At 43.1% G+C, this 17,144-nt stretch overlaps 6 protein-coding genes across 6 annotated transcripts; 4 read left to right on the forward strand and 2 right to left on the reverse strand.

Annotated features, from left to right (window-relative positions):
- Window positions 1-111: 111 nt before the first annotated feature.
- V1516DRAFT_617764 (ligand-effect modulator 3 family) lies at window positions 112-1,464 on the forward strand (the record flags this gene model as incomplete). Its single annotated transcript, XM_066919377.1, has 3 exons — window positions 112-217; window positions 301-337; window positions 387-1,464. The coding sequence occupies 3 exons, from the start codon at window positions 112-114 to the stop codon at window positions 1,462-1,464; spliced, it is 1,221 nt and encodes a 406-aa protein (XP_066779739.1).
- A 333-nt stretch (window positions 1,465-1,797) lies between these two features.
- On the reverse strand, window positions 1,798-3,991 carry V1516DRAFT_667959 (14-3-3 domain-containing protein). The gene is made up of 5 exons (XM_066920927.1): window positions 3,710-3,991; window positions 2,983-3,037; window positions 2,905-2,936; window positions 2,576-2,850; window positions 1,798-2,523 (listed from the first exon to the last, which is right to left on the reverse strand). The coding sequence occupies exons 1-5, from the start codon at window positions 3,719-3,721 to the stop codon at window positions 2,106-2,108; spliced, it is 792 nt and encodes a 263-aa protein (XP_066779740.1). The 5' UTR covers window positions 3,722-3,991; the 3' UTR covers window positions 1,798-2,105.
- Window positions 3,992-7,091: 3,100 nt separating this feature from the next.
- V1516DRAFT_683055 (uncharacterized protein) lies at window positions 7,092-7,748 on the forward strand (the record flags this gene model as incomplete). Its single annotated transcript, XM_066923489.1, has 2 exons — window positions 7,092-7,184; window positions 7,248-7,748. The coding sequence occupies 2 exons, from the start codon at window positions 7,092-7,094 to the stop codon at window positions 7,746-7,748; spliced, it is 594 nt and encodes a 197-aa protein (XP_066779741.1).
- Window positions 7,749-7,822: 74 nt separating this feature from the next.
- V1516DRAFT_32898 (major facilitator superfamily domain-containing protein) lies at window positions 7,823-9,966 on the reverse strand. Its single transcript, XM_066918901.1, has 2 exons — window positions 7,892-9,966; window positions 7,823-7,833 (listed from the first exon to the last, which is right to left on the reverse strand). The coding sequence occupies exon 1, from the start codon at window positions 9,638-9,640 to the stop codon at window positions 7,955-7,957; it is 1,686 nt and encodes a 561-aa protein (XP_066779742.1). The 5' UTR covers window positions 9,641-9,966; the 3' UTR covers window positions 7,823-7,833; window positions 7,892-7,954.
- V1516DRAFT_667966 (uncharacterized protein) lies at window positions 9,831-11,213 on the forward strand. The gene has a single exon (XM_066920928.1). The coding sequence runs from the start codon at window positions 10,293-10,295 to the stop codon at window positions 11,031-11,033; it is 741 nt and encodes a 246-aa protein (XP_066779743.1). The 5' UTR covers window positions 9,831-10,292; the 3' UTR covers window positions 11,034-11,213.
- Window positions 11,214-14,105: 2,892 nt separating this feature from the next.
- Window positions 14,106-14,810, forward strand: V1516DRAFT_683058 (uncharacterized protein; the record flags this gene model as incomplete). The annotated part of the gene is made up of 1 exon (XM_066923490.1): window positions 14,106-14,810. The coding sequence occupies one exon, from the start codon at window positions 14,106-14,108 to the stop codon at window positions 14,808-14,810; it is 705 nt and encodes a 234-aa protein (XP_066779744.1).
- Window positions 14,811-17,144: the final 2,334 nt, after the last annotated feature.

Raw genomic sequence — 17,144 nt, forward strand, 5'->3', positions numbered from 1 at the left:
TTGGCCCAGGCTATCTACAATTTTAGAGGTTTGCGTTTTTGTTTGTCTGTCTGATTTTTGTGTTTTCCTTCGGCTCCTTCTTGCGGCAACTGTTGCTTCTTGTTGTACACAATGGCACTGATCAATCGCCTCCGACACAATGAGGATGATAGCGACAGCATCAACGAGACTGCTCCACAAAAGACTGAGAGCAAACCCAAGACTCGTCGTCCTCCAAGTATGTTCCTTATATAATCTACTGTTTTGCCTCGTTTTCGCTCTCGCCATCTGAAGCCTTTGTTGTGCTGACCTTTTGAATAGATACCGCCTTCAGGCAGCAGCGGCTGAAGGCATGGCAGTAAGTGCACCACAAGTCTAGTTTTTGCTGAACCATACTAAATTTGCAGACCGATCCTTACTCCTAAAACAGTATTGCCTCTGTTCTTCTGTATTGGAATTGTTTTTGCACCCATAGGCGCACTCCTTCTGTACGCAAGTTTGCGTGTGCAAGAAATCGCCATCGACTACACACAATGTCTATCGGAGAGTAACGACAATGCAAACACTTTCAAATCTATTCCTAGCAAATATGTCAGTGCAAGCTTCCACAGTGCGAAAACGACCGAAGCTGTCTGGAAGGCGTACACGGAGTCTGAGAACCTAGAAGGCCAGAGGAACTTCTGTCAGATCCGATTCAAAGTCCAAAACGATCTGAATGCGCCCATTTACCTGTATTACCGTCTGACAAATTTCTATCAGAATCATCGTCGATATGTCCAATCGATTGACGAGGACCAGATCAATGGAATTGCAAAATCAGCTGCAAACCTCAAGAGTGACGATCTTTGCAAGCCATTGACCGTGGACAGCGACGGCAAGCCTTACTATCCCTGCGGGCTTATTGCAAACTCTTATTTCAACGACACTTTTACTTCTCCTACTTATCTGGGCGATTTGACTGATATCACCGACAATTCCGATAGTAATAGCACTTATTCTATGACGAGCACTGGTATTGCCTGGTCCCGAGATCGCAAACGATTCAAGAAGACCGCCTATAAGTACAGCGATGTTGTTCCGCCACCAAATTGGAAGCTCTCATACCCGGATGGATATACTGAAGAAAACTTCCCGGACATTTCCGAATGGGAGTCTTTGCAGAACTGGATTAGAACAGCTGGCCTGCCGACGTTTAGTAAACTCGCGCTTCGTAATGACGATGACAAGATGGAGGCTGGTGTTTATCAAATAGATATTGGCATGCGGTTCCCTTCGGATGTGTACGGTGGCACGAAATCACTTTTGATTTCTACTCGCTCTGTTGTGGGCGGCAGGAATAACTTTCTCGGGATTGCATATTTAGTCGTCGGAGGTCTTTGTCTTGTGCTAGGACTGCTATTTACAATTCGCCATCTCGTAAAGCCTCGTAAATTAGGCGATCACTCGTATCTTTCTTGGAACAACGAGAATCAGGTGGTATCGTAGTTTGATGATTTCAATCTCTGTTGTGATTTTGTTTGTACATCTACTTGATTCAGTTGGTTTCCGTTGGATTTTAAGGCTTTGTTCCATTTTATGTGTCTCTGTTTTTCTTCTCCTCGTCTCTGTGATTTTGTAATTATTATTATCATTGTTACTATTTTTCTTGGTTATATCAATTAGTTGTTTCCAAACTCTAGATTGAGGATAAACTGTATTTGAGTATTATTGAACTTGACGATAAATCTTTTCAACTTCTTTATAGTCTAGTTCAGCACGTGCAGCAAGTTTTTTCTTACAATTCCAATAATGCTTGAACTAAAATTAGCTCTCGCTGCTGTCAATTCTGAGTTCTCTAGATCGGCTAGCACGCCATAACCTTCTTATTATTCAGTCTGCGCAAGCAAAAGGATGATTAGTGATGAATCATAAAATGACTACAAGTTGCTCTAATAAAATTTATGATGGATGAGAGAATAAATGAGCATTCAAATACGCACGAACAGAAATAGAAGTACGGCAAGACGAATAATAGTAATATGATAAATATAAAATACTACGCTCTTCTACCTACTTACAAACAACAAAGGGTCGAAAAAATATAAAGATCGAAAGTAAGCGCAAAGTAATAACCATAATAATATTTTCTATTCCTTGACTTCCTCGTCACCTTCGGCATCTTTCGTTGTCTCCGCGGGCTTCTCCTCAGCTGCAGGCGCCGCTGTCTCCTCGAGATCGGACGTCCACAAAGTCAGATTGTCTCTCAAAAGCTGCATAATCAATGTAGAATCTCGGTAACTCTCCTCAGACAAAGAATCGAGCTCGGCAATGGCATCATCGAATGCTTGCTTGGCGAGATGGCAAGCACGATCAGGAGAGTTGAGAATCTCGTAATAGAAAACAGAAAAGTTCAACGCAAGACCTAGACGAATAGGATGCGTAGGTGTCAGATCAGTCTGAGCAATGTCTGTCGCCGTCTTGTAAGCATCATGAGCAGCCGCAGCAGCGTCTTTCCGCTTGTCATCTGTGGCAAACTCAGCCAGGTATCGATGGTAGTCTCCCTTCCTAATTCTATGTTAGCTCGCCATAGTATTGGAGGCCCAACCGAACAGCTCACATCTTGTAGTAAAACACCTTCGACTCCCCGCTCTCAGCTTGTGGAATTAAGTACTGGTCAAGAACTGATAAAACATCCCCGCAAACAACTTCCAGCTCGGTCTCAATCTTTGAACGGTACTCACGGATCTGAGTAACGTGCTTCTCAGAACCTTTTGCCTCCTCTTTCTGCTCGATCGAAGAAATAATTCTCCAGCTGGCACGACGAGTACCAATAACATTCTTATAAGCAACAGAAAGCAAGTTGCGCTCATCAACAGTCAGTTCAGTTCCAAGCTAGATAATGTTAGCTCACTTCCAAACTACTGTTTCAATTCATCCCCAAATTACCTTAGCAACATCCTTCATGTAGGTGACCATTTCTAAAACACTGTCAGCCATTGCCATCAGATAAACAAGACTATTTACCATCATATCTCTCTGCCTGCTCGCAAAGTCGAGCAAGAAAAGTCTTTGTTTCTCTCTAATAATAAGTAAGCATTCTAGTGTCAAATAATCCCTCAATCCCTTGCTAATCTCCTCGGTCTCCAAGAGGCTGTTCCGCAATACTCCGTATATAATTAGAAGTCATTCACATCCTTTTAAAATTACATCACGACTTAGAGAAATGATCCGAAAGTGCGCCTGATCAAGATCATTTTACGCGGCTGAAAGCAATCTCTCGCGGAAGTGGCCGAAGCCGCAATGGCAAACACATCAATCACTAAGATTTAGGAAAAGAAGACAGAGCACACGTAAGTAAAGTTGAAGTAATAGATTCCAGTGATCAGAAATAGATGATGAAAGACAGTGAAGTCGAGTCCGCGGCATGTGAATGTAGGCTGAAAACGAAAGAAAGATAGGAGAGAGCCAAAGAACACGTCAGAAGCAAAGACGTTTCTGGTCTCCTATAAGCACAATTCAAAAAGAAGAACTTGACCATCCATCAATCAAATACTAGCATGCAAAATAGAAACCCGAGCGGAAAAAATTGACGTACAAAGATATTTCATGACCACAGATCGTAAAGTGAATCGCAGTGGCGTGTGAACTTACTAGAGAGTACACATGATCGGTGGAGGAGTCCAGGAACCGGAACAGCCGTCGATGAAAAGACGCGGAGATAATAGCATAAAACAGAAAAGGATAGACAAACCTCTGAGGCCATGGTTGTATATATTGATTATAGATATCAAACAAAGAACGCGAGGTAAGGTAGCAGGGCTAGAAGTTGAAAATTAAATTCGAACAACGGGATCGGGCGATGTCGTCGGTAGGGAGTGGATGCCGGGCTGAAAGCAAGCAAAGGCGGACTACTAATCTGAACTCAAGAGAAATTGCACAACAGAATTCAGCAAAAAGTACAAAAAGAACTGCAAAAGTAGCGCGGCAGATGAGTAAGATGAAGGGAATAGAAAAGGTACAAGAGAAGTTTGTTTTCAGCTATGGACAAGAGACGAGGTTAGGAGCAGCGCTGGAATGAATCAAGATTAGGGCTAAAACTACGGCTACCCACTCACGCGTGCGCTCTTGTTCAATTTCCCTATTTAATTATATCCGAGGTGATTTTGATAGTAATTTCTAGTTTCTAGTCTGCTTGATAAATATATTTCACACTTTCTTGAAAAAAGAGATTGCGAGCTGCTTAGTCGTCCTAGAAGTTTGGCCGTCTTGCGATTTATAAGAAAGTTCTTTGAGTGTACATTGTTTGTTTAGGTCTATGACGCGCTACACGTCGCCGCGTTTGTTCTGTTAACGTGCGTTGGACAGGCAATTCAAGCTAATAAGTTAAATTTCTTCCAAGTCAGATATTAGATAGTTAGGCAGCTGGTTTTGTTGGCTTGGGGTTTTCGATTAAAATATCGACAGCTGAAGTCGGCTACTTTCCCGCCTCACCTCCTTTAGCTCGGAACTCATTTTGTAATCTGCCCAAATCTACCTCATTCGTACGCTCTTTTGTTGGACGACATTTCTAGCTCTTATTTAACTGGAGTAATCTTCCAGCCAAATTACTCTCTCGCGTAGCTAGCCGGTCAACTTCTAATTGCTTCTCTGTAATTCGCCCGTTTGGTATACCCTTCTCCAATCAAATACCCTTGACCTCTATCTACGGCAATTTCGTATCTTTAGATTTGGTATCGCCTGACTATACCGGCTAATTATTCCTTTAAGACCAATTCTGCAGCCCAGCTAATTGGTAATTCAGAATTGTTACTGTCTTCCACGATAGAATGTCTTAGGTTAGCATGACGATGTCTGGTTTCTTTTCTGAACTGGTCGCGCGAAACCAAGTTGTACAACGCTCGATGAGAGACCAACATATCCAGAGTAAAATACAACTAACACGACATAATGAGGTGTCTGTTCCATCGGTTCTTAAATTGATATTCCTGATCTCTCCCAGACCAAGCTTCAAATGTAAGCTTTTTCCCCTGCTACGATAACCGAATCCCCGACTCAGGAATTTCAACTATCCGATCAGTGACGTCCTATTTGTGTTTATATTTTGGCATCTGAAAATCCTACTTAGATCTAGAGTATTCCTATGCAAGTACATATCGCCTTTGTTCGAGTTTTGTAACATTATTCTCAAATATATACGAATATTCCATCAAATTCGGACACAGAGTCATGAGTAGAAGACGAAACATCTGATATTGTCGTACTGCCTCTTAAATACATCGTAGTTCATATTATGTTCAGAGAGTTTGTTGGATTCATTCCTTTGCGCGACCTTTATATATTTCTCCGCCGTGTGTCGAGCTGATTAATCTGCTTCCTAACTTAAGGTTAGCTTTTGCTTACCGTGGGATGCCCTGCCGCCACAAGCCACTGCGCCGAGCCAAGTTCACTCTGATCCGCAACGACACAAAATGAAGCACGGAAAAACGAAGTATGCAGGCATCGGTCGTGTCTAGATGGGCCTTTGAACGAGCGGTTTCTAGGCTTGAAGTGGATCTATTAGCAAAGACCTGCAGTCTAGAATCCGTCTGCGAGCGGCTCCCTCCTTCAAGCGGGGTTAGCACTTTGTTTCTAGCCAAGTCTAATCAAGACTTTTGCCTTGATAGCCCCCTCGAAACAACCATGGCTACAGCAGCCTTCTTTGGCTCCCGAAGTAACCGGACATTTGGCAGCAACTTAAATGCCCTGTATATTAAAAATTGTCTGTTCGTAAGTCGGAATTAAAGGAAGGGAGTAATAACTTCCGGAAATGCTCATGCTCTTGCTTCATTAGAGTCTGAAGCAAGGATATCGAACAAGTGCGCACAGCTCACTGTGGGGCCAATTACCGACTTCATGTTCTTTACCTCCAAGAAATCCGTACAGCAACATAACGTGCAATAATGAACTGCTTTGACTTGTTGGACTCGGGAACCAGGACCTCTTGGCCGTCGTAGGTTACGTTGAGCCCTGCAAACCAGCCAAGAAAGAGAAATGCATCTGATTAGATTTATTATGATTTAAGATTGCGGATACGGCGCTAAGATGGCCATCTATCGCTTACTACACCGAGTTGGGGACCCAAGTTTTACTGACCATTACTTGCCCGTTATGAAAGTAAATATTCTTTTTTCCAGCCTCGCACTCGATCTTGTAGATGCTCTACAGTGCGAAATCTATGCAAAAGCAAATTTACGAGAGCTAGACGAGCTGGACGGTCTGGCCAGCAGCTTTATTACATCTTTCAAATCGATCGTCAACACTCTCTCTTGGCCCTTCCCTCCCCCCGTACAACTGCAGCTAGCCACTCCTAACTTATCTCGTAGAGAATTCCAAAAATATTGGAGAAACCGTTGGCTGTTGTCTTCATTTCTTGCCCGCATGTCTCTTATTCTTCCCTTTCCGAATTGAGTGAAGTGGAGACATGTGGTGACGCTAATTTGGATCTGTACAGTAGAAAAACGTAGATCAACTATTTTATACTTTCATGAGAGAGGGGGCTTTTCGAACCTCGACAGTCATGTCGAGGTCGACCGATTTTATTCTCAGGACTTTTCCGGCACAGTCTAGACTGCGCTTGATCCTCATTCAATCATTAAAGGAGAAACAAATCTTCGGATTAAGCCCCCACTCTAAACTTCTTAGAGGCTGAGGGATTAGAAAAACCAACACGTCTATCTAGTTCTCCGCATACGAGAATGCTGGACATGCGGGCTCTCCCTGTCTATTGCTCCGGACGCAGTTTGCCGAGAACTGATTTACAAAATTTACGACACAATCTGTCAAGAAAGTGAACAAGTCGGCTCCAAATAGACAATGTTTCAAATTTCTACCCATTTTTTATTTTTTTGGAAAGGACGAGTCATAGCTACAAATGCGTGCGACATAAATTGAAGCACTTAATTCAAACGAAAATTCAACTTCTTGTGTTCATCCAGCCACGGCAGTGCCGTCGCCGGTCCACGGAGGTCTAGTTTCGACCACAACTCTACCTAGTGATAGTTTCCAAAAAGTACATATAAAGCACTGGTACCTGTTTGCCATCCTCTGTCAAATCCAGTTCACCAATCTCCTTACTAAAAACGTCACCATAAAAAATGAAATACTCTATCTCCTTGATTGTTCTCCCATTTTTGGCCTCAACGGCAGTAACTGCCATTAGCTATTCAGACCTTCCTGAATGCTCCTGGGTATGATTTCATCTCGTTCAAGCTAGTATCATTGCTGATCGTACTGACTCGTCTCGAACGTAGGATTGCGCACAATCTGCTATCAAGACATATGGCTGCACCACTGTTGCCTGCTATTGTAGCTCCGACTTCATGAATATGTTCGGTCCTTGTGCTGTTAAGGCATGCGGCACCTCAGACTTCGATGATCTTGCGGCAACTGCCGACAGTCTTTGCAGCGACTCCACTACTACCATGGTTTTCGAGTCGTACCTCGACAGTGCTTCGGCTACTTCTTCTGTTGTTTCCTCCTCTCACGCAAAGTCTGTTGCTGCTTCGACTAGTGCCAAGATGAGCACCTCGACCGTCGTCAGCATGAATATGACCTCTTCTGCAAGGCACTCTAGATCAGGTGCTTCCTCTACTGAAGAATCTTCTGCAGGTGAAACCTCCGCCGCTGAGTCTTCCGCTGCAGAGACCTCCGCTGCCGCGACTTCCAGTGCCGGTGCTGCTGTTGTCAAAATGACGGCTAAAACTCTGGGTTTAGCATCCTTCCTCGGTGGATTGCTGTGCATGGCTTTTTAAGTGCTGCTTAGTTATTTGATAGTGTCCAAGATAGATGTCGTCGCTAATATATTATTATCATTTTCAGTTCAATAAAATTTCAAGTCTGCGTAACCTTCAAATTAGCAAAATCGCAAAGCTTAATAGATCAAATGATTCAATACCGTTAATAATATGCATTATCCAGAACTAGTTAACAAGTTGTATTAAATGCAAAAAAAATGCAATCACTCCAAATGTAATATCTTTAAAATATCATACTTATGAGCATAATATCTGCAGTACTTGCCGAAAAACCAGTTTAAGAGACTGAAGGCGGATATTGCTGCTTGTATTGAACCTGCGACTACAAACGCATGCTTTATTCCTGTGTCACGGACCCATTCATAGCCTCTATCCGTTAAAGCAAATGAAACTAAATTTTTCACAAGAACAAGGAATACCATAGCTTCTACTTGAATGTGGCGGTAGGCATCAGTGACGTAAGAAGCCGATGCAACAGCGCCGATTATCATGCCGCAGGATTCAAGACCAAAAAAAAAGGGAGGAAGATATTTCGAATATTTGTAGAGATTGTTCGAAGTAATACCAAATCCCCAAATTCCAGCACAGCCGCATGCTAATTGCGCTACAACCAGTAGTATACGGTATTCTGGCTCGTATACATTGTTGTTTCGTTTGCTCAGAAATTTGGCAATGAAATCACTAGCAGTCCCGGAAAAGATGAATCCAACAATGGACCCGACAAGAGCACCGGTATACATGTTGCCAACATCAGCATCATTGTACCACAATGGGGGGCCAAGGAAAATAGCTGCAAGTATAAGACCTATGATGACAGTCCATGCAATGAGAGGGGCTTGGATTAGAGCGGCCCACCATATTCCAGGATGAAGTACAAGCGCAAAAGGACGTAGAAATATCTTCCACAATGGACGATCCGATTTAGATCCTGAAAACAGTCGAAGGGAGTGTAGCCAAGTCTCTGGTTTCTCTTCAATAGCTTGTGGCGGCTTCTCCGTTCCTTCTTCGTTCCCAGCGATTCTGGAAATCTCTGATGTTCCTGAACTCGGCTCACCTGCAATAGCTTCCATCAACATGCCCTCACCTTCGTAATCAATATCCAAGATGACAGATCTTTTATAGACGTGTTCGGGAAGAAACAAAAATACGAGAATAAAGGCAATGCAAGTAAATATCAATAGAAACCAAAAGAGCCAGTGCCAACTCATATTTCGAGAAATATGGCCGCCAATTAGAGGAGTCATAAACGTGGTTCCAAACAAGCATAAGTTTGCTATTGCAAGACGGTATCCACGCTGGTGAACGAAATACATATCACCGATTGAGGTGTTCATAAGAACTTCAAATGGAGCAAGACCAACACCTTGTAGGATTCGTGCCCCCAAAAGCGAGCGGTAGGATGTGGCAGCTCCGCCCCAGGCGGCCCCAGCGATCAGAAAGACAAGCGCAAATAAATATATGAATCGTTTGCCATATTTCACTGCAATTGCTGTAACAAATAGTGAAGTAATAGCTCCTGCAGCCAGATGCCAGCCGGTCAAGAGGGCAACACCACGAAAATCGTGTCCCAGATTCAAGAGAAGCACAATCGACGATGACGCGATTAGTGGTGATGCGGCAGAGCTCATGATAACAGCGAGACAAAGAACAAAAAGCACAAAATCCTTTTTTAATGTTGGCCAGTTGAGCGGGTCATTTGGAGAGTCTGAAGGTTGAGGGACGAGGATAATGTCTCCATCGCGCTTTAGTCTTGATGACAGGCTTCGTATATCGATTCCATGGCCGAACTCCAGTTGTTGATCTATTCCCAGTCCTTGGTCAAACAGGCGTACAGTTCCCGGAACCGTTTCTCCCGAAGAGAGTCTCGGCTCAAGAATGCCAAAAGCCATATGTGATGAACGAAGGGCCAAGCAAATCGACGATCTACAATGTAACAAATATCAAAATAAACCTATCGTCTTAATGTGCGTTGATAAAAAATCGGTGGAAGGAACCTGAATGACCCTGAAGTAAGATGGTAGGTAAGCCACCTCAGATGAAGAACAGGGTTACCGTAGCCTCTTGCAGAAGCAGCTAAAAAGAGGCTACTGCCTTTGCGGAGATCCATAGTTTTACGCCGGTTTCAAAGTCATCTTCTCGTTCATTGCCTGATCCGCACAGTAATTCGGTATTCGGTCCGCTATCACCTGCTCAGCAAGCCTCCAACTCTCAGCCGCTTCGGTGCTGAGCGAACTAAAAGAGCGTTTTTGGCGAGTTCTAATCTACAAAAGTGGCTCAACCCAAGCGTATGCGCTCCCTTGCTATGGCTGAACAGTCAAGTGTTGTGAGCCGATCTCGCTGCCTGAATGCAGCTTACGGCTTATCTAGAAATATCTTTGGCGGTGCAGCAACAGGACGGAGATAGGTTTGCAGACTCATATAAAAGAAACCCCGCCCATCAATTCATCTTTCAATCCTGTGGATTTTCTTTCTAGTACGCCAATCTGTGCTTTACCCAGTATACAAATTCACGCCTGTTTCATATTTATAGATCTTTTAACAATGCATTTCTCTTTTCTACGTTCTGCTGCCGTTCTTGCTGTAGCTTCTTATGCTACTGCACAGTCTACAACTGATCTGCCTACATGTGCGCAGTCATGTGTAGGAACTTCCATTTCCTCTACTGGTTGCACCTCGCTTGATGTTGCGTGCTTTTGTACCAGCTCAAGCTTCATTTCTGATATTATGAGTTGTGTTTCTACTGCATGTGATGCTGCGGACCAGAGCTCGACTCTTTCATATGCAATTGGAATTTGCTCTGATGCCGGTGTAACTCTTGATTCAGCTGCCATTGTCAGCTCTCTTGCTGCTGATGCTTCTTCTCTCGGACTTTCTTCGACAAATTCTGTTGCAGTTACGAGCAGTAGCTTTGTTTTTGCATCTAGCACTCTTGCCTCTGCTTCTTCTACGGATAGTCTCCCCAGCTCCTCTAGCCTTGCTTCATCCGGTGAAAGTTCGTTTTCTACGGTCATTTCAACTGGATCTGTTTCGTCGTCGGCTTCTGGCTCCAAATCTGCGTCTGGCTCCAAGTCTGCATCCGTCTCCAAGTCTGCTGTTACTTCTGCTTCTACTGCGAAATCTGCATCGCTCAACTCTACCGCAGTTTCGGTGGTTACTGCTTCGTCGTCGGCTGCTTCGTCGGCTGCCGCCTCGTCGAGCTCTTCTGCGGGCTCTGGCAAGCTTGTTACTGCCGGATCTGCATCGTTTATCATTTTGATCGCTTCATTCTTTATGAATTTGTGAATTTGAAGTTTTATTTTCAAAGTTTGTCATGTAGGATAGGCAGATATGTCTCAAGAGCGATTTTACTTAAGTTTTGATGCTTCCACCAGACGGCTGATTGAGGTAGTTGAATTTGTATTGATATATTGTTCCAATATTTGTATATAATTTTTGGCGTATAAGATACAGGTTGCATTATTTTCCGTATTATTTCACGCTCTCGAGACGAAGCTGTACTTTCACCATTGCAATTCTGTAGTTTTAATCCTAGCCACAGTACGTTATGGAGATTTCAACGCTTGAGCCGCTTTCTTAAGCTTGGATCTCAAAAGTGGAGAAACGTTCTCGCGAACAATCATTGAGCTCTACGAATCACTTATTTAAATGGTTTCTTAACTTTTCGATACGATTAGACGAGCCACCTATTTTCATAATCCAACTTTAAACTCTGTTCAGTCGAACCAATACTTTGTTCGTCTAATTAGGTGACTAATCAGGTATTGCTTATGAGGCACGAGAATTGATCGCAGATTACGAAGAGCAAGGTCATGGTCCTTCGAATAGATTTTTGCGGTCATTCGGTTGCTGATCATATCTCAGATCGAAATTTGGAAAGGTTTTAAAATTGAGATATTTTTGGAGATTGCAGGGATGCAGGGAACGTTTAGATTCATCAGCCGTGTAAGTGGAGCTGTATATATTCTCTATTGTGCGAATGTCGGTTTGAGTGGCTTCCGCTCCCATCCAAACCGCTTCAGTTTATTATTGTCAAACTACTGCTAATCACTGACGTCACATACTGTTGAAATCCTCGCACCAAAATTATTCTATATTTGCGGATAACCAGGAGCCGAATTCACGTGGCACAAATCGTGCTTGAATTCGCTACGACCCTTCTCGGCTAGGCGATCACTTCTCACAATAGTACGGAGATGCAGTGCAACCTCTCTACTCTTGCGCAGGTTTTGTCGGCCAAATGATGGAAGGTGAAAGTAGCATCATCAGTTCCAATTTTGAGCTAAGTCACTCAACATGTGTATTGTGATTGAATTAATAAAAAATATTTACCCAAAAACTGGGCCTTATCGCAATCCAAAGCTATTTCTACAATCTTAACATAAGAATTCAGCTTCTTTTATCATTCCTGTAATCGAATTAGACATCCGTTCCAATAGTGGCTTTCAACAGAGACCAGATGCATATAACTCTCAGCGAACCAAACAACGGAAATCTCGTTAAAGAAGTTGTTGTTAGGGTGTATCAAAACTCATACTTGACAATAGACGCCGTTAACGTCTTGTTAATCAAATGATCCACTATAAATTCCCTCATTGAAAATATATCAAATCTCGCTCGCTTAAAACTACGTGCACTGCGCGAGGAAAATATACTTTAGTGAATAGCACCTTAAAACGCTTCTTTGCCGATTGGATCTTTCAAAACTAACTCTAGTTCTAACTGCTTACACTGACTGATCAAGGTCTAAAATTAAAATAATAACTGACCCTTTTAGTCTAATGTATGTACACTGTACATAGAAAGACAAAACTAGGCGAAAGATAAGGGATTCTCTTAACAAAAAGAGAAAATTGCAGCACTCACGATTCCAGCGTGGTCTCCCACCGCAGTACTAAGTGAGCCCATAGTAGCTTAACTGGAGAAAATCTGACGGGGTTCTGTGCTTTCTACTAGGTATGACCGCAACTGAAATCAACTTCCTTCGGATTCATTAAGAAGTCTTAGACTCCACATTACTTAATCTGCATGTAAGATTGATTTTGAAGCCGAGCCGCCCCATATATCTTCGGGTCTTATTGTCCTTATTGTTCTTACTAGGCTGTGTCCACCTCCGATATACTATAATAGCTTGGGAGATCGAATTCAAGAGCCTCTCCTTACAAGGTCATGAAGCGAATAATTATTTGGAACTATACTTGCATACTCAGCCATTCTTGAAAGTAATTGAAAAGTGGGCAATATTTCAAATAATATTTTACAGCAATGGACTGTCTAACATATTCTTACGTGCATTCTTGAATGTTGAGCTGTGGAGCTTCAGAGCAGAACCAAGAAAATTCTTGAAGGCATGGTCTGTTCTTCTCTATAGGTCTGGTCGAATCAAAATCGAGAACTCATTGGATAATGTAGGGCTGAATTTCGTTTGGACTTGGCAAAACAAGTTCTCTATTCTGAGCACCAAAACTCATAGAGCCGTCAGCCATCGCCAAGCATTTAGGTCTCAGAGACCACAAATTGTGGAAATTATTGATAAAATATTTGAACTAGTTCTCAATCGTACGAACTCAGCTAGCCAGATAGTGAAGGAAATGCCGAGATATAGGATCGCACGTTACTATATCCACTTCAGCCGCGCCTATGAAGAAATTAAGAGATTACCTTCACTGTGATTTATAGGTTGATAACAGATCTCATGCTCAATTTATTCTAAGCAAATATTAGAATCGCAACAAAGCTTATCAAAGATTTCAGACTTTAGAAAACTGTTATTCGTGGATTTAAAATCCTCTGAGTAGGGAATTTGCTTTAATAATAATAACCAAACTATCCAAGCCCATAAGTCTGCCAACAGAAATTCAATCAGATGGTAGTTTATGTTGAAAGTACCCCTTTTCTGAACTGATTCATACTTTAGATAGACTTCCCAATTTTCAACTTTACATTAAAGACGGGAACCGAAGACATTGAGAAATTAATCTTTTTCAGAAATCAAACATATCTCGAGTAAAATTAGCACCCAGAAATCTCGACTAGCCAGGCGCTGACCAGTCTGGATAACCATGGTGCAATATGCTGCGAGCTAATCTTTCAGAATACATTTTGAGCATAGATCAGTAAACAATAGCGCGGATTTAATGGGCAACTGTCAGCCGTTTGCAAGGGGTGCAAAACCAAACAATGGGCGTAACGAAGCTGACTTATGCGGGGCAGCCATTAGCTTGGCTTGGTTATAGAGTCTAGAATGAGTGCATGGAAAACGTTAAATAGAGCTCATAATCTCTCCTTCGAGACTGGATATAGCGAAACCTTCATCAAGAGTAACATACCACACCTCTGAACAATACACCCAACACAATGCTGGTCCGAAATTCAGTTTGGCTGTTCTTACCTGTGATGGCCAGGTTGGTAGCAGCAGCATCAACAAAAACGCCAGATGACTTTCCCAAATGTGATTGGAATTGCGCTCTTAACGCGATGCATGACATTGAATGTGAGGGAGGAACTTCAGAGTGCTATTGCACTGGAGAATTTGCTACAGGGTTTGGATACTGTGAGGGATATTACTGTATGAACGGAGCATCTGATGAGGAAGGTGCAGGGACAGCGTTGTCTAGTATAATCTCTTATCTATGCTCAGACCCGGATGGCGACTTTTTGGAAGAGAGTTATACATCTTTGGCGGATCCCCTTCTATATGCGGCAACCTCTGCGAGTCAAGCAACAATATCATCGTCAACCTCGACTAGCTCTTCATCCTCGACGAGCTCTTCATTGTATGAATCCAGTTCCGTCCAGTCTGTTTCATCTGTAGCTTCTCCAAGTATTTCAAGTACTGCAGGAGTATCAAGAGTTTCTAGTGTATCCATTGTCTCGAGTGTTTCAAGTCTTCGATCAACTTTGTCTTTGAGTACCGCAATGATCTCTGAAGTTTCTTCATCAATAGAAAGTGCAATCGAAACCTCTACCGCTGTACCTTCAAGCTCTTCAGCAGGTGCAAATCAACTTGTTTCTGTTGCCTCAGCTCCTTTATTTGCGTTTATTGCATCCTTGTTTTTCTGAGCTCATGACAAGGCGATCATCACGCTTTAAATAATGGCTAGATTATTTTGAGTATGGAATTGTTCCGTGTTCGATTGAGAGAATAAATTCATTTCAATATGCGTCCATCATAAACATAAACTTTCTTGGTTATTAAACGTTCTCAGCATACTTACAGATGATCCAATCTAGCAAGCACGATTGCTCTCTAAGTCGAATGATGGGAGCAAGGATATCATAGAAACACAGGACGGGAACCATTGGGATGTAAAAGATTGCGCTTGCTCTCTCTTCCATATGCAGAACGCGATGACCTTAGAAAGCATACCAGGGAAGTCAAGAACAAGGCTCTTCTGGAATCGGTATCCTTGACTAAAAGTACAGACGGCTTGTACAAATACAGTTTCATATGCACTAAAGTTTAAAAAACAAGAACATGAGGTGGTTCAGCACGAGACTCTAATCTGGAATGCTGCTACAAGAGATACCTTGAAGGGAGGCGGACAATGTTATAATGTGAAGTTTGCTGAAGCACCTACTAGGGGTCCTTGTTGGGAGAATAGGGACATTAGGACCTAATGTAGTGCCGTAGCCCATATGACGAAGTGAAAGGAGCGGAAAATCATTTAGAGGCCGAGGCAAGATGCCTATGATCAAAGTCAAAAAAAAAGATATCTACCTGACAATTTGTATATCTTGTTCTGTTGAGTGGATAGCTTTGGCAGCGGCCTGACACGTGCGAAATGGCAGGCTAAGGCTTGGAACACAAGTTTTAAATACAGTGTGTCGGAATCAGGAAATGAGTCCAAAGCCCAAGCAGGGAAGGAAGAATTCCACAGTCTCGATCGTTCTTTTTCAACAAAAGAAGATTATGACTCGCATTCGGTCTGAACCTGGTGCGCTCATGAAAATCTACACAAGAGAGCGAGGGTCAAGGGGAAGAGTACCAGTTTAGCATTTTGGACAGCGGCTAGGTCGATTTCGGCCGCAGATGGTCCCAGGAATGGGGCCCTGTCGGGCCAAGAACAAAGAATGGGAGTGAGCCTCGGAGAGTTTAGATGTAGAACCCACGATGCTGTGCAGTACTGGCCGTAGAGAATGGTGATGGTGTCAGGAACGAGCCCGCTGCCGTAAGAGCAGACCGGTATGTAGGGCTGACCGATTGTTAACTCTATCTCAAATCTACCGTAGTTCATGGAAAATTAGGGAAAACGGAATACTTGAAAGGGCTTGGGACTCAAGCCGCCACGCCGCACAGACTGTCCTGTGGTATTTACGAACGAAACCCCAAGAAGATTTTCCGTCCTCCTATCTGCAAAAACCAAGAAGAGAAACAGGAGTCATATCTAGTATGGCAGTCTGAGAAGATCAGAGGCCTTGGAGAGCTCATTTTGAAATCTGGCCAGAAGTTATAAGGGTCACAAGGGACATGTTATACTCTGCTTGAACGCCAAAAGGGAAACTCGGTGGAAGAAACCTAATTGCGCAGACACTTGGCCATAAAACGGCGGAGAACCAACTAAAAGAAGAAGTTGTAGATCAAAATCATAATGGCAAAAGTAATGTGCGCGAGGACGTATTAGACGGCAACATCTGGGAAATGTTCAGTGTATCTAGATCAAATCACGGAATGGCCGAAATGGTAGATGGACTCGACTGGAATCCGCTAGCTCTCTACAATTGAGCGGACCTAATCCTGGGATTGATGGGGGCAGCTTGTGGCTTGTGTTTCAGCACCCTAGAAGCATCAAGAAGCACATTTGAACTAACGGACCAAGATTTTCAATGGCGAGATTGAAGTCAACTTTCACTAGGTCCATAAACAAAGATTTGTCAAGGATCAAATCCAGTATAGCAGCAGCAGATGCTCATATGGCTTACTTGGATATAATTCAAAACTTTTTACGGCAGATACTAAGTGAAGCTATCTTGATCGTGTGTAGATTTTGAATGGCGCTCTCAAAGGGGCCTAACTCACCAGACAAATAAAAGTGCACCTCGAGGCACTTGACGGTCACGGCCCGTTTCTCCGCTAGGCAATTGTCTATCTCCTTATGAACGCAACTAGCCGTGAACCAATTAAGTAGTCTACTTGTTTGTTCCTTTCGTGCCGGTTGAAATGGAAGACTAATCTTGTGCTGGATTTCTTTTCCACTAGTCTCTAGATCACGCCGTTCCCTGAATGGCCCTGTCAAGCGCACGGCCACACCAGCTCGAAACAGGTCCCGAGGAACGTAAGCGCTTCGCAGAAGGCGGCTTAGATTACCTAGGAGAGTGTGCGACTCCTCTCTCATATTACTAACAAAGAGAGTCGAGGCATATGACCCTCGAGGCATCTACGTCTTTGTCCTAAAA

Source organism: Lipomyces oligophaga (assembly GCF_038497815.1).
Source record: "Lipomyces oligophaga strain CBS 7107 unplaced genomic scaffold V1516scaffold_1, whole genome shotgun sequence".
Lineage (NCBI taxonomy): Eukaryota > Fungi > Ascomycota > Lipomycetes > Lipomycetales > Lipomycetaceae > Lipomyces > [Lipomyces] oligophaga.

What these genes read in the sequence shown, in the direction of transcription:
- V1516DRAFT_667959 (XM_066920927.1), bottom strand. An exon ending in GCAGGCAGAGAGATATGATG is followed by an intron (nt 2,937 to 2,982) that starts GTAAATAGTCTT and finishes ACAGTGTTTTAG; the next exon opens with AAATGGTCACCTACATGAAG. An exon ending in AAGGTGTTTTACTACAAGAT is followed by an intron (nt 2,524 to 2,575) that starts GTGAGCTGTTCG and finishes ACATAGAATTAG; the next exon opens with GAAGGGAGACTACCATCGAT.
- V1516DRAFT_32898 (XM_066918901.1), bottom strand. Translation starts at nt 9,640, where the DNA reads ATGGCTTTTGGCATTCTTGAGCCGAGACTCTCTTCGGGAGAAACGGTT.
- V1516DRAFT_667966 (XM_066920928.1), top strand. Translation starts at nt 10,293, where the DNA reads ATGCATTTCTCTTTTCTACGTTCTGCTGCCGTTCTTGCTGTAGCTTCT.